Source organism: Ptychodera flava, chromosome 13, assembly GCF_041260155.1.
Source record: "Ptychodera flava strain L36383 chromosome 13, AS_Pfla_20210202, whole genome shotgun sequence".
Taxonomy (NCBI): Eukaryota; Metazoa; Hemichordata; class Enteropneusta; family Ptychoderidae; genus Ptychodera; species Ptychodera flava.
Window position 1 is genome coordinate 6709410 of NC_091940.1, and position 24404 is coordinate 6733813.

The 24404-nt window shown below is 37.1% G+C and overlaps 1 protein-coding gene across 1 annotated transcript; it reads left to right on the forward strand.

The window, feature by feature from the left end:
* The first annotated feature begins 75 nt into the window (after positions 1 to 75).
* On the forward strand, positions 76 to 6009 carry LOC139147244 (E3 ubiquitin-protein ligase TRIM71-like). The gene has a single exon (XM_070718269.1). The coding sequence runs from the start codon at positions 467 to 469 to the stop codon at positions 2792 to 2794; it is 2328 nt and encodes a 775-aa protein (XP_070574370.1). The 5' UTR covers positions 76 to 466; the 3' UTR covers positions 2795 to 6009.
* Positions 6010 to 24404: the final 18395 nt, after the last annotated feature.

Sequence of the window (24404 nt, forward strand, 5' to 3'; positions counted from 1 at the left end):
TCTCAAGAAATATCCGGGGCGAAGTGAATGATTGACACCTGCTAAAAAGCCACAATGCGCATGTGCATTTAGTATATGCTGTTAGTTTCTCCACCCACTGCATAGATCTGGATGACGCCGTCAGAGAACGCTACAAAGAAACTTCCCCTGCCTGAACACTCAACTGAAACTGGTAGGTGACACTCTCTATGTACTCCCGAACTCGTCCAGTAATACAGGGTCATGTCGGTAGCGTGTTAGGGGAGCGGCTGGCAAGATATCACGAACAACTTTGAACGGGTTGGGCGGGGAACTCCGGCAGGAACGGCAACACGAACAGCTGAGGCCGCAGGAGTTTCCATGGCCGTGGGTAGAGGCAATTGAGCAAGCTTCACAAACTGACCCAACTTTACGTAACAACTGGAATAACTGCGTTACGATAGCGTCCAACGCCCTGTTTACCGTCAACCCATGTTTCACATCATCAATGGCCGCGTTTTCGGACGAGCTAAACGGACAGTTATCGTGTCCGATATGTCGAGACCGCTTCATAGACCCGAAAGTATTGCCATGCCTACACACTTTCTGCCGGAGATGTTTGGATGGGAAAGCAGAGCCCGGCTTGCTGATATGTCCGACATGTCATCACGAGGTTTCGCTGGGTGACGCTGGTATAGATAGCCTTCCGTCTAATTATCTCCTTAATAACATCATGGACGTCGTGGGTACACAGGACGATGACTTGGAAAATGGCTTCAGGGACTTGTCCGATAAACGCCGGTTGTGTAGCTCGTGTGATGACGGCCAGGTGGCTACGTCGTTGTGTCGGGACTGCAACGAAAGCCTCTGCGATAGTTGTGTGCTCGCCCACAACCGAGTGCGGCTAACCAAAGACCATCACATCGTGCAGCTGAATAATTCGTCGTCAACGTTTCCTTTCAACTCCAGGTCAGACTTGCTTTCATCGTCTTCGTTCTTGACAACATCTTTGCAATCCCTGGCCCAGCCAGCATCCAACCGGCAACTAAGTTACTGCGAAATTCGCGGCCACGAAAATGAGGTGCTACGTTTATACTGCGATACGTGTTCACAAGCAATATGTCGGGAATGTACCATGGTCGATCACCGGGGCCACAGTTGCTTGTATTTGCAAGACGCCGTACAGAACTGTAAAGCTATAACATCACGACTACTTGCCGATGCGAAAATGGGAGTACAGGCAATGGAAGAGGGCATCGCCATGGCTCAAAACATGGCAGAGCGGGTCGAAGTGAGAGCCCAGGCAGTCGCGACCGAAGTCCGAGCTACGATACGGCGACACATGAACGCACTCGAAGAGCGTGAACGCGACTTGCTACACAGAGTTGAAAAAATCCGACAGGTAAAGGGGAAATCGCTTCACATACAAGTCGAAGACCTGAAGCAGGCCTTGGGTGGCGTGACTCAGTGCTTGGAAACTGTTGAATCGGTGCTACAGAAGGGCAATGACATTGAGGTTCTGAAAACCAAAGACAGAATGGTGTGTCAACTTCAAGACCTGAAAGCTATGCGTGGGCATTTACAACCGCACGAAGACGAAGCTCTGCTTTTCACACCGCCCGATGCTGCTCTACACACGGCCATTAGCTCGATGGGGATTATCAGCAGTAGTGCATATGCACCCAACTCAACTGCTACAGGCGATGGGGTAAAGCGGGCACTACGAGGCAAGATAGCTCTGTTCATGGTTCAAGCCAAAGACCACCAGGGTGAGCCACGGTGTATAGGTGGTGACCAAGTCAATGTGATCGTGCAAGGTCCAGAGGGTGGACTGTACCATGCAGAAGTCATCGACCGTCAAAATGGCACTTACACTGTCAGCTACCGACCTCAAGTTGAAGGCGAGCATCACATCTCGGTTACACTGCGAGGAAAGCACATCGTGGATAGCCCTTTCAAAGTGCAGGTCAAGAGTGGTCGTAACTATGCTAATATTGGTCCAATGGTCCGCATGTTTGGCTCAGAGGGAGAAGCTGCTGGCCAGCTTTGTCGACCATGGGGTGTGTGTACAGACAAGGATGGCCATATTATAGTAGCTGACCGCAGTAATAATCGCATCCAAATATTCCACCCAAGTGGTAGATTTGTGCATAAATTCGGGTCTGCAGGGTCACGCAATGGGCAGTTTGACCGACCAGCGGGAGTGGCAGTGGACAACCAGAACCACATCATTGTAGCTGACAAGGATAACCACCGCATACAGATGTTCACTCTTGAAGGGCAGTTTGTGCTGAAATTTGGAGAGAAAGGAGTTAAAAATGGTCAGTTTAACTACCCATGGGATGTGGCTGTGAGCCCAGATGGAAGAATACTGGTATCTGATACGCGCAACCACCGCATACAACTATTTGCCCCTGATGGTACTTTCCTCAACAAATATGGGTTTGAGGGTGCCTTATGGAAGCATTTTGATTCACCTCGTGGCGTTGCATTTAACCATGAGGGGCATATGGTTGTCACCGACTTCAACAACCATCGGCTGCTGGTCATCCATCCAGACTTCCAGTCGGCGCGTTTCCTTGGATCTGAAGGCAGTGGCAACGGCCAGTTTCTTCGGCCTCAGGGAGTGGCCATCGATCCAGAGGGCCACATCATAGTAGCAGATTCGCGAAATCATCGTGTGCAAGTCTTCACCCCCAATGGTAATTTCTTGTGCAAGTTTGGGTCTCCTGGCACCGGACAGGGCCAACTGGATCGTCCATCTGGTATCTGCGTGTCGCCAGAGGGACAGATAATTGTTGTCGATTTTGGCAACAACCGCGTGCAGGTCTTCTAAACAAAAAAGCAGTGGCCTAGCCAGCTGACAGTTACGTCTCAGGGAAACTACCTCATGCCAACAGTGGGACTGATGGCAGAAGTTATCATTTTAATCAGAATACGGGTACTCAGGGCAAAGTCTACATATTACATAAAGAGAGTGAGACAAGCCTTTAAATTATATCTGTGGGTGCCAGTGTCCTAAGCAGTCGGTCTCAGTCTAAAAGCACATGAAGGATATCTTTTGAAGTATTGCTTTCATCTATCCAACCTGGCCTGGCCACGGTGGAAAATAAACATAAAATTTTACTATATAGTTCAAATTAGGAAATTCAAAATTTCTCAAATTTTCAGAGATTTTTTTTTCTTTTCAAGAGTCCAGAAAAATTGTTTAAATCCAAATTATTGTATAATAATTCCAGTGAAACTTGGAGGATATTTGCAGCTGCTCTGTGTTTTGGCATTGAAAATGTCAATTGCTTGCTTGAAAATTGTTTGTTCACTTGCTTGCTCGCTGCTTTCAAAAAATGTAAAGTTGCTCGCTCGCTTGCTGGAAGGGGACAGTGTCTCCAAATGTTGCTCGCTAAAAAAATGGCTTGTATACGAAAAGCTTTAGCTGTGTTCCAAGAACTAGCAGTTTACTGTTACTGACAAGTTTGAAAATGCTGAGATTTCTGCTTAGGAGATATACCAAAAGCCTGTTATTTTTCCCCTTTTTGTTAAAGTCATATCATTTTTGGTTCTTATTTGTAGCAGAGTATTTATCATTTGTGATATCTGTTTTCAATCCACTTTTACAAAATATATGTCTAAAGCAGGTTGGCCAAACGGGTCCCATGCCCAATTGTTGTGGCTGTTCTATTTTACTGTAAGAGGGCTGTTACACAAAGAACAGCCAACTACCTCAGTTGACAAGTAAAAACAAATGTACGTATCTACCTCAAAGCACACCAGTTTGGATCCGTATAGTGTGTTGCCTGAATGCAAGTTTCGATCACATTCTACTCTGATAAAATACAAGGGGATGTTTTTGTTAATTTTTTTAAAGCAAAGTTTGCATGTAATTTACATTGTGAGAAGATTTGCTTACATTTATATGATTGCTAACGATACCAGGAATATGGCTAACAAGTGATATTTAGAACAAGTATTGTGGGAAAAAATGAAAATCCTGAGTACAACTGCAGAGATTGATGGTTGGGTAGTGGTAAACAGTTGTCTTTCCCAAAATTTGAACATTAATAATATGTTCTACAGGAACTTTGGGGCGAAAAATTTGACTAGGAACTATTTCCTCAAAATTTCTGATATAATGACAAATTTTTTGAAACAATTCAGTCTGGACAAACAGTTCCCCGCAATTAAGTGTGGTTTTGTTTTGACCGAAAGAGTGGAGTTTTTAGATAAATATGCCTACGTTGAAAATTATAAATATCTCTGGTGAGACAAACAGTTCCATTACCAGGAATGTCAAATATCTTCTCCAAATCAAAAAGAAAGGGAAATGTGTACAAATTAGCATGAAAAAGATTCTAAAAACAATGCCATCACCAAGTTACAAAATGAATGGTGTTCTGTAGTAGTACATTGGGTATAAAATGGAATAATTTTATCGTCCAGATGTTTTTTACATTCTGAGACTTAATAAGCTATGTACCTAATATTTTTCTTTTGTTCATGACATTTCCTTCGTTTTTATTTTTATGGATGTTTTTGTGCTCCTAAGCTGCCAGAAAATCAAAACTAGTCTTAATCAATATACCAAAGATAAATTGAGAAATTTGGGTGCTGCATTTTTTCTACTTTAAAGCCTTAGATTGTTACTCCTATAGCGCTCACTTAAAATAATTCTATGTAGTTGACTGTGGACAAAATATGTGCTGATGATAGTCAGTTTGTATTGTTTGTTGGAATAGTAGTGTATGTGTGATTTTTTTTATTATACATGTGTTTTTGAGATCGCACATAAAAAATTGCCTTACAGTGTAGAGATTGGATTTCCAGTCATTTATGAATGTGTTAGATATAGAAGTTCAATGTACTCCGTACAATTTGTCATGTAATTTCAATATTGTGTATTAATTACAAAAACGAAAAAATAATTATGCACACACTGCACTTCGTCAACAGATAAAGGTTAAAACTGTATATTCCAAGAGTTGCCTATATATTTGACAAACACAACTAGTTTGAGTCAACATGGTCAAAGACCGGATTGCTTTTTGAATTGGACAAAATCCATTTATTTGCCGTTGTTTTACTTGTAATCTGCTCCTTTCGCTCAAAGCGGACTGAGAGGTCTGGAAGACTACACAACAAAACACTGTTGAATCTTCCTGGAAAACCAGTTTAAAAAATATTCCAACATAGTGTTGTAACTCACATTTTAGTAGTGTCATTTTAAAAAAAGAAAGTATATATATAAATATGTATACTGATTACATTTTCTGTTCAAAGCAGAAACCTTACACCAAAAAGTACATTTAATGAACAACTTTGTGCTCCTGTTCATTAATTTTTCCTGTTAAATATACCTCACTTGTCAAGTACATTTCAATATCCCAATGATGAAGTTTGATCGAAGATGACATAGAAATATTTTAATGTTCAAACTTCTCAGTTGGGATTGAGCTTGGACTGTTTTTCTGGTGACATTTTGTTTTTACGGAAATAATTGTAATTTTGGGTCAAAAAGTGACACCAGGGACACATTCCAACATTTAGCTGATATTTGAAAAGATCCAAACAAAAATTTAACAAAAAAAGTGAAAAAAATTCATAGCTATATTTTCAAATAAAAAGCAAGTGAATGTCTGTTTATGCAATGACTAAAAAAGCTTAAAATTTCCTTGATTTTGAATTATGATGAAAGAGAGTAGTCGCTTCATCATCAAACATGAAGTCCCTGTAATTAAAAAGTGACTGTAGATGTGACTGGCATGGTGGTAGTGTTATGGTGCAACAAGTGATTACATCACTAAGGCTCAGGTACTTGTTGTAAACTAACACCCTTGCAAGATATTTTTTGCCGGTCACATTTTTACAAGTCACAAAAATTTTCCAGTTTTTTAGGGAGAAGGCAGCTACGATGCCTAGACTTAGCAAAAAAAAAAAATAGGTGAAATGTCAAGATATTTGTACTGTACTAATACTGCAGTGTGAAATTATTAGGAAGATGTCTTTTTTTGCAATTAAATGCAACAATCTTGGTGGTGTTGCACTTTGCTAATCAAACTGAGACTTGTTTATGTGTGTTTTGTTCCCTGAGCCCCTCGTAGCAGCTTCTATTTTCTGTTTGATATGCATGCTCTCCACACATTACCATCTCTCCATGCCATTGTATTGTACAAAACTGACACCGTTTACTCTGGCCTACTTCTGGGTGCATTGCCAACCATGTTCAATGACATGGTCATCCTTACCAAGTACTGTGAAGCTGCTTGCCTTCCAAATTTTTTTTTTTTTTTTTGGGGGGGGGGGGGGGAGAGAATGTCCTTTTCTGTTAGATTTCATCAGCGATTTACGCATCCTGATTGTTGTCCCTATAATGTACTCTTGTGTATGGAAAGGGGTTGAGTTCAGGGCCACACATGTCCATGGTCACAAAATCATTAACCCACTATGCGTCCATCAGAAGGTTGTCCGTGAATGCTCCGAGACACCAGCATGTAGCCAACCCAAATAAACTCCAGCGCTGTAAGGCCAGGCCTCTCGTTTGATCGTCAAGTGCATCCAAGTAGCAAATTCATCCACTGAAATGAGAAGGAAATAGCCCCATAAGAAGGGAAATTTGATTTCATTGAGTGGACTAGCCTGCCATGCGTACGTTGTACCCACTTTCTAACGGGTGACTTCACATGGCTCTTGTATGTATTCAGTCTTTTTTACAAGCACACACTTCCATTGTGCAAGCATCCCTTTGTGTTGCGTCACCCATTACTGCAACTTGAATAAATGCTTATTTGTGTAAGGTGGCTTTTTCACAGGTGTAAATGGTTGACCTTTGACCCTCACACTATTAAAGTCAAATAGCCAGTTTTTGAAAATAGTTACAATTGATTTGGCTCGGCCAGGACAAAAAAGTTCCGTACTTTGCACAAAGCAAGCCAGCTAACTGGTAGAACAGTATGGCCCACAACACACAACACCAGTCTTTTATGGAGTGATTGAAACTCATTCCTCACTCATTTGAATGAGATGACCTGTTATATAATTGGCCGTTTAAAATTGTTTTAAAATAAGGTTCTTTGTTCACTGACTTGTTACATCATTGTACTGAGTTGAAAAAAGACCAAAATTGATAAGATGTTTGTCAAGCCTTTAATGTTTGTTGTCAAACCATAAATCTAACCCGAGTCTGAAGACAAAGCAGTTCAGAGCAGGGGGAAAGAAATCGTCCAATGGTTAAAAACATGTAAGTGCAGGCCATTTGTTTACCACCTTGGATCCAGAAAAGGGCACATCAAAAGTACAACTCGGTAACCAAGGAAACGTGCAAAAGTCACTGCAAAATGTCAGGAAGTCCTTTTTATGTCCAAGGAGTAACAAAACCCTTTACTAGAGTTCATTAAATAAAAAAAAATATTTTATCTTCATGCCACATCAATATACTCACCAAATCCATGGAGTGTTTAGTGTTAATTTCACCCTCCCTCCCTCCAAATTATTTACAGTCTTACAGGATAATTTGTGCTTGTGTGTGGAAACCTGTTATTGAATCAGTACTTCCAAATTCATGTTTCCAACTCTCTTCCTGCCATTGGAATTATGGCCTGCCTGTACCAATCAAGGTGATTTGACAAATCAAACGATGAAATTTTGTCCATTCTGTGAAGAAAAAATTTCTGCAACTTTGCAGAGATTTGTGGGAACAGTGGTATGTGTTTTCTAGGATTATGTATTGGAGTGCAAGCCGCATTTTGAAATCTTTTTGTTGTAAATAAATGCCTGTTTAAATAATCAAATCGGAAAGCATGATTGAAATGTTGAAGTCTTTCCATACCATTGATTTTTTATTTTCACTTTGCAAAATTCCTGAAAATCACATTTTGTAGTGTGTGTAAAGTGCTTCACTAAGAAAATATATGTTGACTGTGTTTGGCGGCAAAGTTGTCTTAGAGCAGAAATTGAAGCACTACGATGAAAACAAGACTAATCCGAACATTGTTGAAATTATTGTTTATCAAGTAGCAGTGGTGGTAATCTCTGAAACAGTCGTTACATAACTAAGATGGCTGCCCTGTTTATTCTGCTTTTAAATGGAGGTTAATGACCCTCAACACTGTAAAGCAGTTTTCCTTACGGTTCCGAAAAATTGGCCGTAAAACCAGCAAAATTTCCCGAATGGTCACATTTGTAGTGGATAGTTTTATCTCTATAGCATTGCCAAACAATTTTCAAGGGGGCACATCATGCAGTTGCAGTTTAATAAGGTAAGGCTAAATGTAAAAGCAGTCTGCAATTAATATCCTACCACCAGCATGCTTTGGCCAAGGCATAATGTGCCTTCAGGAAGCCATGCAATTTCAACAAGAACACCAATATCGCCATGTACTTCCATTTTGACCAGTCCTGAAGGATTCTACAAAAATACAAAGATCCACCCACCTCGATTTGATTTGACATCACCCAGCAACCTCGTCGTTTGCTCCTGTAAAAGTCTGAACCAGGGAGAGTTATTGGCTGACTCTAACATAGCATTGGCACCAAGATGGAAGACGTAGTGAAACGCCATGACAAATTTCAGACCAATACAACAATCTGCGATGGCTTTGAGTTTGATAGGTAAAGTTTCAGTCAATTTTCTCTCCAATTAATCATGCCTTAATTTTCTTTCATTTTCAAGATTTGAAGCTGCAAATTAAGAAGAATGTGTGGGCAGATTATGAATAATGGATGTACAGATGGATATTTTTGCTCTTTTTTTTCCTTTTTTCCCTTCTTTTTTCATTTTTGGAGATTGGGGGTGTATATGGTTTAATATCCCATCCCATTTGCTATGTTTCCTTTTGAAAGAAATGTTCCCTGAATAAAAACAAAGATATTAATAAATCCCATCCATAAGCGGCTTAATTTTGAAGTGCAGTCAAAAAATGGTTGGAAAGGAAAGCTGAGAGCTGAATCAGTCACTTTTGTATCAAAGTAAAAATCTCCAACCCCACCTACACAAGTCTGTTACCCAGACCTGGAAAACCTGACCACAAATTTTAAATTTGAAAAGATGCTGCCACTGGAACTGACGAACACCACATCTGCCATTGCCAGAAACGACTAAACGCTAAATCCTTTAATTTTGGGGAAAGTGCATTTGGGCTGAGGTGTAGGATTTGCTAGGCTGCCAGCGACTGTCATCTAATGGATGCCTGTATGTGGGTGGATTGCGATGAGGCCCCTTCCACTTCTTGCTGGCCACCATATTTGTACTATTATTATGCTTGCATGCTTGTATGATTCATATGTGCACCGTGTTTGATAGCCAGGCAGATGGCGTATCAAACAAACTGACAACCTAACCAAACAACAAACAATATTTAATATTTAAAAAGAAATTCAGTCCCTTCAAAAAATGTGTAAAAAATTCCAAATTTCACTTCATGAAAGAAATGCTAATTTGCACAATTCTTGTTTGTTGAAATAACTGTCCTTCCATGGAAGGACAGTATTCAAATACATAATATTGTGATGAAATAATTAATAGACTTATTCTATTAAAATAAAATATACTTAAATATAATTAGTAACCTTGATACAAAATGTCATTGCTGAATTTTATTTTGTGATAACAAAAAAATTGTTTTCCTAAATTCTTACTTACTTTCACATTTCTATTTTTAACAACCTTTTTGTTCAGTTCTCTCGTTTCCCAAAATTGTAGCGTGCAAATAATTTCATTTTTTTATCCTTCAACACTGCTGTGAATTTGTGAGCCTGATTATCATGGAATCATAAAATATGTGTACTTGTCACGTGGTTGAATGAATATGGTGCTTGTTTTTAAGGAGACCTTGTCTGCAAAGACAGAGAGATCAGAAAGATCTAAGGTGTGAACATTTAAGCTCCACAGTGAAAATGGTTAGTCGACTTTGTGATGTCTACCGATACTGTAATCGGGGAGACATCTTGTACTGATAAACACATGGCATAGAAACTCCCCTTGTGTAATGTCATTTTTTTTCCACCCGTCATCAAACTCCCACAAATTTAACAAAAGCATTGAAATTATAAATCAAAAGAAGAATCTTTCAAGCAAGGAAAAATCCAAATTTTACGGGATGTAATGTCAAATGATTTGTACTGCATGCACCCTCCCCCCTCCCAATATTGTCTGGTGAAACAACAAGCATGGCAGAAAGAGAAATGAGCAGAGGGGGGAGCTTGTTACATCTATGTAATTGAAGTACCTGCACTGATACATCTGATGTGAACAGATCAGTGTATACACTGTGGGATCTGATTGGGTAATGCCATGTCATCAGACCATGGATACAAAGCGGTGGCTAGCTGAAGACCCGTAATCAAATCCTGAGGTACATGCTACCCCCCCAAAGTCCAATTCTACATTGTTTATCATTCCAGCTTAATTAAGATATGCTGGATCTGGAGTTTGTTAATTTGACATAGATGAATTTCAAAGCCCTCCTTGATCTGCTATGCTGAATTGACTTTGTTTGAAAATTACATGTATTTTGCTTCAAAATACAATTTGAAATCACATTGTTCACATCAGTGATTACAAATGTCATATTTGATGAATTCTTTACTTGTATTGCCCCTGCCTAAGTAATATCGCCTTTATCAAGTAAAACAGTTTCTAGTTTTCTCCGCTAAAATATTCTCCCTGGAGTAAAACATGCATGTATCATACAAAGTGCAAAATTTGCCAAAATGTAGGACAATAATTCCTTGACAGACCAGACAAGCAAGCAATTCCAATCCGCTGCCCCTTTCTGAACACCCTGTATAAGAAAGCTGTCACCCTGCTCATCTGTGCAAGCAGTTTGTTTGATGTGAAGGAAGACCAAATTAAGTCTTCCATTCTTGAAACAACAACAATAACAACAACAACGGAAGATGAGCAACACTTTGAAGAGAGTGAGAAAAAAGGCACTACATGTGATATGGAGACTTTGCACTCATCAGTGCCTAGGAAAAGCGTGGGCCTAAGTATCGTAAGAGAACAGTAAAAGACATGGTGTTCTGTTGTGCAAATTTTTCCCCTCTCTGTTCAAAAACCCCCACTATGTCTTTGTTATTGGCAAGTCTAAGGACGACGGCTGTAAAAAGTCCTTGAATGAGGACAGCCCCTATTTAAATGTCTTCAGCGGCAGTGACTCAAATAAAGCCCGGGTAGATAGGTTTAAATGATGACAACTGTAACCTTGGCTTTTCCTCTGTGTGCGTCTGGTGTGCCTTGGGTACTACTCTGCTTATCCTGTGACAGAAGAGAAGCGTGTACAACAGGAACATGTTATGTGAACATCAAGACAGAAGGACTTTTCTATCAAGACTGACACCACAACATGGATTCAGTGAAAAAAAATTGCAAACTTCAAAGGATATTCTGTCCAAACATGTGGAAAGTAAGCTTGTATTATTTTTATTTCTGCCAGTTAAGATAAAAATAAGATTACAGTGCTGCAGTTCTAGGATTGGTTCAGTAAAATTTGAAGGATGTGGATCAAAAAAAAAACCAACTGAGCTCTATCAAAACAGCTGAAATCAAAGAGTTTAATCTGAACAGTAACATTTTCATTTTCATATCCAATTGAAATTTCGTTGAGAATTTTTATATACATCACAATTCTTTAATATTTCTACAAAGATAAGTGATTCAGAAATAGAATTCTGTACTGAAATAGAATGCTGTACAGACACACATGCAGTTTTATAAACTTGTGATTATACGCATCTGAAGTGAGCATTTTGTCTAAAGATACAGTGTAATAGCATCAAAAGTCCCCATTTTCCAAAATGCAGATGTCTTAATTTTTCATTTGAAGTATACCTGTTTTCACCAAGTAACGTTACATTCTACAATTTTATTATTCACAGGGCCATTTTTACTGTTTATTTATTGCATTTTTTGAACTTTAAATTCTGCTATATTGTTTATTTCCAGCATTTCAAATATTTTTGAGACATTACATAATTGGAAGTCTGGTTTGAACAGCACAACAAAAAATCTCGGACCTTTGCGAACATAATGTATTTACAGCATTGCTTTCACAGGCTCCAATGTTGTTCAGAAAGACTTATATTTGCAGTGCTTGTTACAGAGTCGTTGTGTTGTAGCTTCCTTTTGTAACAAATATTAGTGGAAATACTAAAAATAGCTATGATAATGAACTCATGTTGTTACGCTGTTTGCTAATTTGATTGTACTGATTTGATTTTAATCTGCACAGTCCAGATTTCAAGGTTGACTCCATTTTACTAATTTTTACTTCTCTTGAATCAATGAATTCTCCATTACTGATACGTCTTGAACCCTGGAGTATCAGAAGATATTTTTCTTGAATTTCCAAGTATGTTAGTCTTCTACCTGTCCATATTGGTATGAATCTAAAAATGCAAACTTGAAGTCTTAATTAGTGCTATTGTAAAGTGAGTTTTACTGAAAACAGAGCTATTCAATTAGACAATTGTTGGTAGGTATGTTTCACAATTATACACAATCACCGGACTTCCCATGTTTTCTGTTGTATTTCTGAGTCCAAGTATCACACATAGTTACTATATATATAAAAGATCACCAATACTATGGTTGTTATGCTGTAATTTTTCACAGCAAAAATAATCAACACTATAAAGCTACATGTATCATGCGTTGCAAGTCAATTGTTTGCATGGTGTATTTATCTAGCATGAAGCTATTTTATTCTACCATCATCTTCTTTGAGGAATTCTCTTTAACATCTTCAAACAATGTACAGTTTAGACATGTTCTGTCATGTCCCACACTTTTATCACACAAATTCACAAACATCGTTGACGGCTCAATTTTCCAGCAGATATAGATTTACTTCTTGTTTGCATTATTACGCTTGGCCATGCAGAAAGGTCCTTGAGAACGAATCGCGGCTGTTGTTGTGCTGTTGTTGTGCGCAAAGATATTTCATCTGATATTTCTCTTCACACTTTGAAACATAAGTAGTGTGTAGTCTCATGTAAACTTGTTAAAAAAACTGGGGAAAACGTTTTGGATTATTTACGAAGAAACAGAGCCAGCTGATGATTATCTATTCCTTCTTGTAGACTTTCCCCTCCAAGGTTAACTTTTCCTTGCTGTGAATTAATAAATTGTGCATTTTAGGGTTTGAAATTAATTAAAGTTGCCTCTCAAGCCAGTGATATCATGCATTGGGTAGATGAACAAAAACAAGAAAACACTAAGATGTGGTTTTCTTGATGATTCATTGACTTTTCCTTCAATGATAGACATGAGATTTTCTGCACCAGCCTCCTTGAAAATGATGACAATTATTTGAGGCTAATACAGACTTAAGTCACAAAGAAAAGCAGTCAATGATTTCTCAATGTTAGCTGCTTGTCGATTCTTGGTTTGTTATAAATCATGTCTTGGTTCTTTCTTTGGAGGCTCATTAGATCCCTTCTCTGTGTGACTCTATTCATTGGCTGAACGCAGGGCCCTCGGTCACCGGCGTGCGTCTGGCGAGTCCCGTTGTGCGGCTATCGGCGACTGAGGTTGAGAAGTGAGTGTAGTCGGTATTGTGTGAAAGAGAGAGGAAGACTGAGAGCCATGACTGTGGAAAAGAAGCATTCTCTTCTGTCGTTTCATAATGAGGAATCATTTCGTAAAAAAGCTATGAATATTAAACATCGGGTAAACTGACAACAAACTCTGAAAAGAGAGAACGTATTTCACTAGGGAGTTGAAAACTCCTCTGGGAAAAATGTTGTGTTTGGTGGTGAAGAATCGCTTGTTGTGTAACCCAAGAGAAAAATATTCTACTGTGGAGGAGGGACGAGACAGGGGGGAAAAGTCTCGTCTTGTGCCCTGACAAATTGCGACACAGGCATCAAGCACGTGTGAAAACAGATAGTGAAAACAGTATCGTTTCACTGGTTCCCCGGGCATGGCGGAGCGGCACGTGCACATTGTGAGAGTTTATGTCATTGGCGATAAAGGATCTTGGATGCATTCATTGGTTTGGGGTAGTACAGTGTGTAGGCTGGACTCAATTATCCACCATTATATACAGCCACTTTGTCCAGCATTCTTGTGCAAATCTACTGGCGAATTGTCCCCGGCTGAAAGGAAACTTTCCAATTAGGCTGCCAAAAGAGAAAAGCTACAGGGTTACTCAAACATCTGCCTATCAGGATATTATGGTTCAACTTGCTAGCAAATTGGGTAATCTTCAGAAGTTAAGTCTATCGTTTACACTACATTAATGCCCTACTGAAACTCTTAGCATTTCTCTTTTCTTCACAGCAGGTACAAATGTACATTTAACAGCTTTTCACATAAGACAGAAACTAAAATATCAATAAAATCTGAATAATTATTAATTTTTGTCCTTTTCACTAAACATTTTGAGATTAAGAATCATTGTGTTCAGGCACAGGAAACTTCTCTTTTATGATGTTTCAGTGTTAGAAAATTTCAAAAGCTCCAACAGGTTGTTCAATGAGCTATGCTGTTTTTGCATGTGTACGCTGAGCAAAAAATGCACTTTTGTGCGAAAATGTGACATTCTTAAACTGGTCCCTGTTAAATAATAGCTCCCAATGCAGTTCTGGGGAACTTCTTATAATTGGCTTGACACCATGTCCTTGCTTTCACAACTAATGATATATTTGTCAGCCTCTTGACTGGCCGATTCTCTCCGTCTTTCCATTGTCCACTCTTTCCCCGTTCATTACTTCCTCATTATTTCAAACGAGGTGAAGAATTATACAGGGTTTTTCACAACCACTTTCTGTGAGTTTCCCTGTCAGGCAGCGTTTCTGTGTCTGGATTGTGTCATTTGCTTTGATCGTATCAAAATTAATCAGGCTACGCTGAATTTGTATTGTTTCGTTTTGTTATCACTGCCAAATGACACCACGGCTGCACAGCCAGCGTGTTGTCTGTCATTGAAATACATTGTGAATGGTCAAGCAGTCCCATTTCAATGAGAACACAAGGGCAGCGACATCCCCAGAACCTTGGCAGATTTTCAAGAAGATGAGATGATGAGAAACCGGTTTGTCAGAAAGTCTGAAACTTCCCACGTTGGGATCAGATGGTGTCTGGGAAGAAACAGAAATATCTGGAAAAATTGACCCTCATTTGAACCAGCTGGGGGACTTTCCGATGATACTGTGATTATCAATAACATAAAGGCATGATTATAATAGTCCCCAGGCATTGATTTTTACTGATTTAACACATTTTTAGGATTACTTGATACAAAAAAGAGAGAAATCAGTTGTTGAAGAAATCTGTCTTTTCCCAACTTTGCCCTGGAGAAAAAAACAATCTGTGTATTTTTATGGGTTTGGTCAGAAATTCAAAACTCAATGATGCAAGTAGATTTTGTCCCGGTGGTGATTTAATATTGTCTTTATTGCCAAGTTCTTTCTGAAGGTTTTTCCCCCTCATTTATCAGACACAAAGAAATGAACAAACAACAAAAGATGAAACTGGGCAGTACTTAAACCGCTCCAACCCGGCAAACAGAATGATCGAGAAACAGCTAAAAAGAGAGAAAATATGAAAAGCACTGTGGTTTCAAATCATATCGAAATAACTGAAAATCAGGACAATATTATCTTCCATGCAAAATGCAGATAAAGATGATTTGATATTTGGCAAGTTTTAATTTCATTGATGCTGAACAGGCTAAAGTCAGAGGCAACAACAAATGTGCAGACAAAACACTCTGGTTGTTACAAAAGGCAATCCTGTCGTCTGCCATTACCTTCTACTTTCAGACAAGTAGAATACGTTAATCCTTCAAGTATTTCATGTCTGTTGTTGATTTGCATCATCTTGCTTTTCTATTCTCATAGCTGTTTTTCGCACAATTGAAGTGGACAATAGACAAAGAGGTCGACATCTGCTTCTATTGAACATGTTCAAAATGCTGTCCGCGCTGGAGGAAACGTTGTCAGAAAATTACCCCGATAGTGTGTCAACAATATCAGTCTTTTTTTCCCCGGCTCAAAGCTCATCTCATTTCACTCCAATTATCCGTAAAATCTTTCCGTTTAATTCCTCTGCAAACTCGAGGGGAGTCCCACTGAAAATTGTGTTTCGCAAATTCAGTTAGTGGTATGTGGTACGTTGACTTTGAGGCAATGACAATATCTTAAAAATTAAGACAATGCAAGCCATATTTTCAATAAAGTCTACATATCAGGAAATTCTATACTGCATGTTACAATGTATATTCAAGAAATCATACTGGCACGGTGAGGATATTTGTAATATTGAGGCGAAAATTTATAATATTCATTTTCAAATGTATTATAATGATTTACTTTAAATAATTTTTTCAGAAGAACTTTATGCTTTTTTTTTTATCTTACTCTCAAAAATATACAAAAACCATGTTCAATTTAACATGGAAGCTGTATAGAACCTTGAGATTTTGTATTAAAACATTGAACAACATACATCATGTAAAAAAAAAATCTTTGCGTATTTTCTATTAAGAATTCATCAAAAGGTGGAAATGCGGTCACTTCTTGAAAATTGTTCTCCTCAAGAAGCCAATAGGTATAATAACTCCCACCCTTCAAGGTTTTGTTTCCGGAACATTATAAGGAAAGAATAAACTTATTCAGAAGACAGCCATTCTGTACTTGCTTCATCCTTAGTTTCCATGGCAACTTTATTGGTCACTTGGTCCAATTCTGTCTTGTTTCCTCTGACAACAGCAGACTGACAGCTTATAAGTGGAGTCTAATCTATCAATAAACGCCAGTAACACGTCCTATGGACACAACAATTTGTAATCCAGAGACTGCATCAAAGGCCATCTTTCCCATGTCTTAAGAACCAGAAATGTCAAGTGCTCCATTAGAAATATACCCCCTGTTCAAATTTATCTTGTTTTTATTTTAAATGTGAAATTTTTACTTAAATGTGAAAATATTCACAATCTTGATGACTGAGACATATTATCGTAGAGCAACTGGTTCATTAGATTTAATCCATCAAGATAGGAAGGAGATTAATTTTTCCATCTCTAAGACATTCAGTCTTTTGGAAAAGTGAGAATAAACAAAAAAGTCATAATATGCACTATTTTAGCAAGTAAATAGACCAAGTGAATAGACAAAGACGTCATTCTTTTATATTTCCAGTTTTTGTATTCATATGTATTAAAACCTTTGTGTTTACTGTTCTCATAATTTTAAGTTTGTTCAAGTAATGCTACTGAAAAACAGAAAGGATTTCACTTAACTTACAATCACAAAAAACAAACATTAAAATCATGAAAATAAGTTTCAACAGTAATCCTGGTTCACAAACCCTGCTGCAAACTGTAAGTTTTCACTTTCAAAAATCTCCCGGCACTCATTTTATTTTCAGTATTATGAAATTCAACTCTTTTTGCAAACACTATGAAATAACTCAAATAGAATGTGTGTTTACCATCATCACGGTGATTACTGTTTGACTTATCTTGAGGTACAACAACAGGCAAATTTATTGCTTGGTAGAAATGAATGTTCTAGGAACATTATTTTTTTCTGTAGTAAATTTTACCATTTCATTTATATTTTGTAATTTCTCAAGAGTTAATCGACCAATGCAAATAGTAAAAATGCTAAACCCTGCCTCTAGAAAACTTTGAGGATACAAATACTGTTTTGCCTGCGAAATATGTTTTAAGTTGAATGCTGACAGCCAGGATTACACTACTCTGTCAGAGATTTCATGGAAACCAGAGAGATTGGTCTAAAGAAGAACATTTAATTTCACTCTCTCCATAATGATTATCTAGCTGATGACCAAAGATATTGGTCACTGTTGGTGCTCATTTGGTTACATAGCATTTTTGTCTTTGTCTTTTTTTTAGAGTGGGCAAGCTAATTACAATGTATGTTTTTTGTTTGAGGTGGTTCATATTTGCATGTTAATTACTCGTACTGATGAGAGAGGGAGACCTGAGCCACCTTAATTAGTTGCTATTCATTTAGTAGGAAAGGTTCGCATCACCTCAATATGGCCATTGTACTCCTTGGACATAAAAATTTATGTTGTTGTTCTATTTATGGTCTGGAATGGCCTTGCTCAATGCAATTGCTAAACAGCACCCCTAGTCAAATCTAGAATGTTCCACGTCATTCACTGTTGCCATCGTGTGGAGAAGAATTTTGATACCCTCATGTGTGTCCAGTGGTGTGGTGCAGAATGGTCAAAATGGATTGAGTGATATGGCCAGAGAAGCAATGTGTTTTTTGGCCACTGTGATGTTGAACTCCCATATTTACAATTGGTCAGTTCTGTTGTCACTCTTACAAGTAACTCTCAAAAGTGATCATTCTCTAGATTGTGTTTTATTGATGTTTTATAGAAAATCCTTACCTGTTAAAAAAAAAGATAGAAATTGGAATATCATTTCAGAACAAATCAGTTTTTTATATCTGTGCAAGAATTTGAAGAGAAAGTGTTTTTCCTTTATTTGACTGAATGTTTTGATCAGGCTTTTTCAACATCAAACTAAAATCCACAAAAAAATTATAGTTTTCAAAACCCAGAGAATGCTGCAGCATAAGCATTTCATTTGAGAGAATTCTTAAGGCTTCATTCAAACGTGACTGGAATAGACTCCCAACAATTCTGATTGAACGACATTTTGTCCATATATCAATGTAATTAACTTCCATAAGTATATCAAAAGGGACAGTTAACAATTTTGGGGGTGCTCTTGTGAAATTAATCCATATCCACTTTTTCACATATGATGTCGTTCTGCTAAATTTGTTCCCGAAATTTTCAACATTTTTGGATGATAAGACTACAGCAGTGAAAATTAATCTTATGATTCAGGTAAATCTGACAGAAGTAGAGATGTCACTGTTTAAATCAGGTACGACACTTTGATTGGCCTTCCTACGAGATTATTTTAGAGCATTACAAGAGTTCATGTGCCGGTATAATCTCTTATTCAAGCTCTTTTACCGCTGGCTTTTTTGATCAGTCAAACAGTTTTGTATTTCTGTGTGTTTGCACAGTGATTTTTAAACAATTTGAGTTGGTAAAGTGTTTTTGTTCCCATTCATTCGATGGTATATTTGCCCACCAAACTTGGCGCTCAAATGGACAAATAGCTGTGCCTTTTGCATATTGTTGTTTCTAGTTAAATTTTTGACGCACTAGTCCATATTCATATTTTAATTTAAGCTTGCCAGCCAGCAACGTATATGACATATAACACACTGTGTTTACAATCTCAATATTAATAATACTTAAAATTTGCATTTCACAGAAAAGATCACTGTCATCAACACACAGAACAAAAAAGCTGGGAATTTTATAGAAATTAAAATGCTGATCATATAGTGGTGTAAATATATTACGATATTGATGTCCAATTGGCTCAACAAACACGTTATGCAACACAGGTAGTTTCTATCACTATCATGGCCTTGATTCTATTGTTTGCCCACCAAATATTATGCCAGTGTTTGATTACATCATCAAAATTTACAGTCGTTCATTACATTCAACTGCTTCAAATTTGAAGATTTATTGCTCACACTCAATTTTCTGTAGATATTTTTTCCATTCTCTGCCAAAAATTTTGATCCACTGGAGAACTTCATTTTAAACGAATGGACATGCAGTAAAATATCCACACTTCTACTGATGTGCAATATCCATGGTCTGGTCATACAAGATTTGTACAGTGGCAAGAAAATCAATAAATTCAAACATTTCTGATGGAATCCAGCTTTGAATATTCATGTGAACGTCGTTGCTGCAGGTGTGACCTAACACGAAGGTGTCGGAGTTTTAATATGCACGATATCTCACACACCTTTGGGCTATTCAAAGCTCAATGCTGACCATGTGAAATGAATAATGAAGACAGAATGAACTTGAGTCGCTAATATTTCAAATTGATTAACCACTCATGGAGGACCTGACAAAACATGGTGTGGAAATTCACTGGCTTTCTAAATCTACTTCACTTTGATTTTGAAAAATGTGTGTGCATGATGTCAAACATCTCCATCACACCTGAAGCAAACTCTGTTCTGCAGCAGTTGAGTCAGTCTGTATATGCACACAGTGTCTGTACCACTGACTTAAACTTTTCCATCTATGTAAATATTCCCATAATATTATCCATGGTGTTCATTCATTTTCCCTCCAACCAAGTTTCTGCCAGATGTTGAAAGATAAAATGTGCTAAAATATAAAGATGGTCCACGGGATTCAATGGCTTTAGGAAATGTACAACTGTTGACAGGCGCTGTCAGAAGGTTAAGTACAATGGGGAGCCATGGCCCAGGGACCTCAATTCTACCTGGCAGACATCTTGCTTTGATAAGAAAAATGGGTGAAACACTACTTTTTGCTGTCCGCATTAATTTTTTTTGACCGACTAATTTTGATTGAGTTCTTGCAGAAAATAGGTGGATAATAAACCCCCATCGATGTTGAAAAAATCATGATCAAATTTGGATGAATACACTGTCATGGATAAAGATAAATTCATTGTTTGGAAATGTTAAATTAAGGTGGTTGGAAAGGCTAGAGCGTCAGTTATAAATTTCAACAAAACTATTAAAATATAAAAGTAGTCAACATTCTCTGTGGAATAAAAAAAACTAGACATTTGGGCACAAAGGCATTGCAGAGTTATAGCCTGTTAAAACTTTTGAAAAACTGACCAAATAAGAAGAAGTTGGGGAGTCCTTAGTGTATTAACTATGGTAGAGGTCCCCTAGCTTTTAATAAAATGTTTGAAAAGGGAAAGTCATTATTTGCTGTTTTTCAGGAAAGTTTGACAAGGCGGTGCTGGCATTCAGAGTGAGTGACTGCTATTGTAAATGCATTTTTAGATTCTTTGAGTGTCAAAGAGGTGTCAAATGTGAGATTAACCAAAAAAACTGCTCTATGACTTCAAACAAGGGGTGCAAATATGGCTTGTTTTCAACATTTTTGACAGAATAACAGTTTTCCTACATAATTGTATACCAATTTAATCCAACTTTGAAATGAGATATGGACATGGAATTTTTACAGCCTATTAACAAGGTTACAGATAAGATTTGTACGGCACAATTTTCCTGTGTTTGAAGTACTTTTTGAAAAATCACATTTTGAAATTTGAAAGAATTTTTAATATTTTTTTGATATATAAACCCATGTAAAATCATAAAAACAAATTTTATTTACAAATCCTGCCGTACAAATCTTACAATAAATAGTGTCAACATATTTATAACTAATTTGGTAATATTAATACTATCCAATTATTATTAAATTCAAATATGTAAAAAAAAATATGAAAAATTAAATTTTAATATTTACTGGTGTCATATTTCAAAATCATGGCTGCAAATATATCATTTTTATTCTTTGGAGAAAATATTAACTAAGGGAGTTATCCTGAAAATTGAACTAAATATCTTGATTCTAACACTTGAAACTTGACATTAACTCTGAGAAAAGAATTGGTGCAAAAATAGCCTTTCCAACCACCTTAAATTAAAGTGATCTTCTGGTGTACATGACAGCTATTAATAATGAAATATGAAATATGAACTTTGAATGTGTGAAGAGTTTGTAAAATTATGAAACGCACCCAGAAGAGATTAATAACCTGATAGTTATGTCATTGCATAACATAATTACCTTTAGTAGGTTGATGAATTCTTTTCTAAACTCAGAGTTTGAATCGTAAACTTTGCTATTACAATTTGTAGCTTGTATTATTGTACTGTGGTAAAGTGTAGTTTGATTGATATTATTGTCCTTGCGTTTAGAAGAATAATTGAAGATTAAAGTTTGATGGTACAATGGCAGCGCTGTGATATGGTGAATGCATACCTGTCCACTCAAATTTCTTTTTTACATGCCACAATGAACAAGTCGTTGCCAGAGCACAAATTGCCGCAGGACATGAATTTATCTCACTGCGAATTTAGATAGAACGGATTTTCCAGAAATTTCAAATGCTAATTCATCAACAGCCCTGAGGAGGAAAGAACGTTATTTGAATTTCCCTTCATATTACCGCGCAAAGGAAATGAATTTGAAAAGAGCAAATTCAGAGCAAGAAAGAAGCCATTTTTTTCAAAGAGAATAGCGGGTTTTAAGATGGGTATAAATTTTGCCTGTTGATATTCAGGTAAAAGAAGTGGACTGATCATAATGTTATCCGTTCCTTCAGCCATAATATTTTTTTGATGTCACCAATACATGTGCATGTTTTTGCGCTATTATTTACAACAATATCATCAACAACTTTTCCAGTTTTTTAAAAAACAGAAAGAACATTGCACCATTCTTCACAAGCACTTGTTAAACTCTAGCAGTGAGCCTGTGCATGCTTGTATCTCTATAATTACACGACCTCAGCTACAAAACCATCAGAGTAATTCCTGCAGTGTACGTTCTGAAGAACAACAAATTTTCAAAAATAAAAAAGTTGCTTGCTCTTCTACAGTAGCTATTATTTTAATCAATTATTTTAATCAATGAAGCAATAATATTATCCTAACATGCTGGCAAAACATTCTGTTGCAAACAACAAGAGTAATAATCTATATTACATATTTAATGCATTTGTTTTACCAGTCCAGTACAGCTGACACAGAAACAGCAGACTTATTACTTTACATCTATATGGTATGTACGTTAAGGTACCAACCATTTGATAGAATTCACCTGTAATTCATCTATACCATACTGAGTTTATGATTTGTTGTAAACATGAATTTAAACAATGCAGTGTCAAGGCATTGTACCAGCGACAACAACTCATTGAATATTCAACCAAATAATCATTTATTATGCAATCAATCCAAAAATAAATTTACAAATACAACTAACAAAGAACCAAAGGTCATCACGCAGAACTCTTACAATGACACTGCCCCACACATACCAGTGTTTTCTAACGAAACCACCGTTTATCGAAATCAAAAAATATCAGACTCATTCAGGTTAATTTGAAATTTAGTTGTGCAAGCTTATTTACAAGTGTGAGGTATGCCACTGATATGTGAAACACCTCCATGAAATAAAGACTACAATTTCATCGACTTGCTAATACCTGACTTTGATGATTCCTTATTTCAATAATTTGCAACATTTATGTACAGTCACACCAATTGAAAATTGATTTGTTAAAGAATGAAGGTCAATTGACGAATGAAATCCACACAGTCAGTACTCAGTTTTTTTCTGAAATATTTAAAGACAATTGGACAGAAGAGAAACTGTCCAGTGGGAATGTAAAAGGAAAACTATAGTGACAAAATGTGAGTCATGAAATTTCTGTGAAGCAAAAATTCACTGAATAACAAAAAAAATCCATTCGTGAATTAAAAGAACAAGAAAGATACCAGTATGAAAAAATCTCCCTACAAAAAACCCCATAAAGTGGTTATTTTTATGTATAAAATAATAAAATTCAAGAAACAAACAAGATTAGGACAAAGGATTTAAATAAACATGTGAAACTCAATTGTGGAGCAATGTGAAAGAAAATATTTTCGTCTTTCTTTAATGTTATTTTTCATTTTCTTACATTTGCTGGTTTCAGGATTGCACAACTAAATCTCAAATTAACTGAATGTCCCTTTCTGTAAAAGTCTGGCAGATTGTGAAAATGTCAACCATCATCTGCAAAGAATCTTCCAAATATGCAAAAAGAAAACTCAGAAACATAAATATTGTCAGAAGCAGTGAGGAAAGCATTTCAGCAAAAAAGATATTGACATGTTTTTGGCAGAAAGCCAGAGAAAATATCAGACATTCAGATGAACGAGATGGGCGTAAAGATGAACCAGTCAGATCAATATCTATTCAATGATGCTGGCTGGAGCAGTCTGAGTCTTCAATCACACCAGGTTCAACAAAATTATCCTGGTATGTTTTGTCCCTGCGAAGAAAAAAAAACTTGACACAGATATCATTTGGATGACCAGTAGCATGCAAATATCAATTTATGTGAAAGGACAAAAATGTACACTGTGGGGGGTGGTGTATTGCAGAGCAAGATGGAGACCTTGGTGTAGTTTCCATGGTGTTGGTTCCTATGGAAACAATGGTAGGAGCTATTTCCTCTTTGGTCAGTTGTATACTGCACTATTGGTAGGCATTTTTCGCATTTTTCGGTTGAAACACAAAATATGAGATATGGTTAAAGGAACACTCTCTGTTTAGTTGCAATTATGATCTTGTCTATCGACTTAAAACTGTGTATCAAGGAAAATTGCCAGTGACATCTTGTTGAAGGAGAAGTGATGTAGAAGGCAAGGTGATTCTTCAAGTTGTACTGCGTCATTCAGACAATGGATCTGCATGCACTGTAGAGGTTTATAACTGATTTTGATGGTTTATTTCTGGTACATGTATACATCAGTGTCTGGTCTGACAAATTTTCAGTCCAGAGCATCTGCAAGTAGGAGAAACCAGCAAATCTTTACCC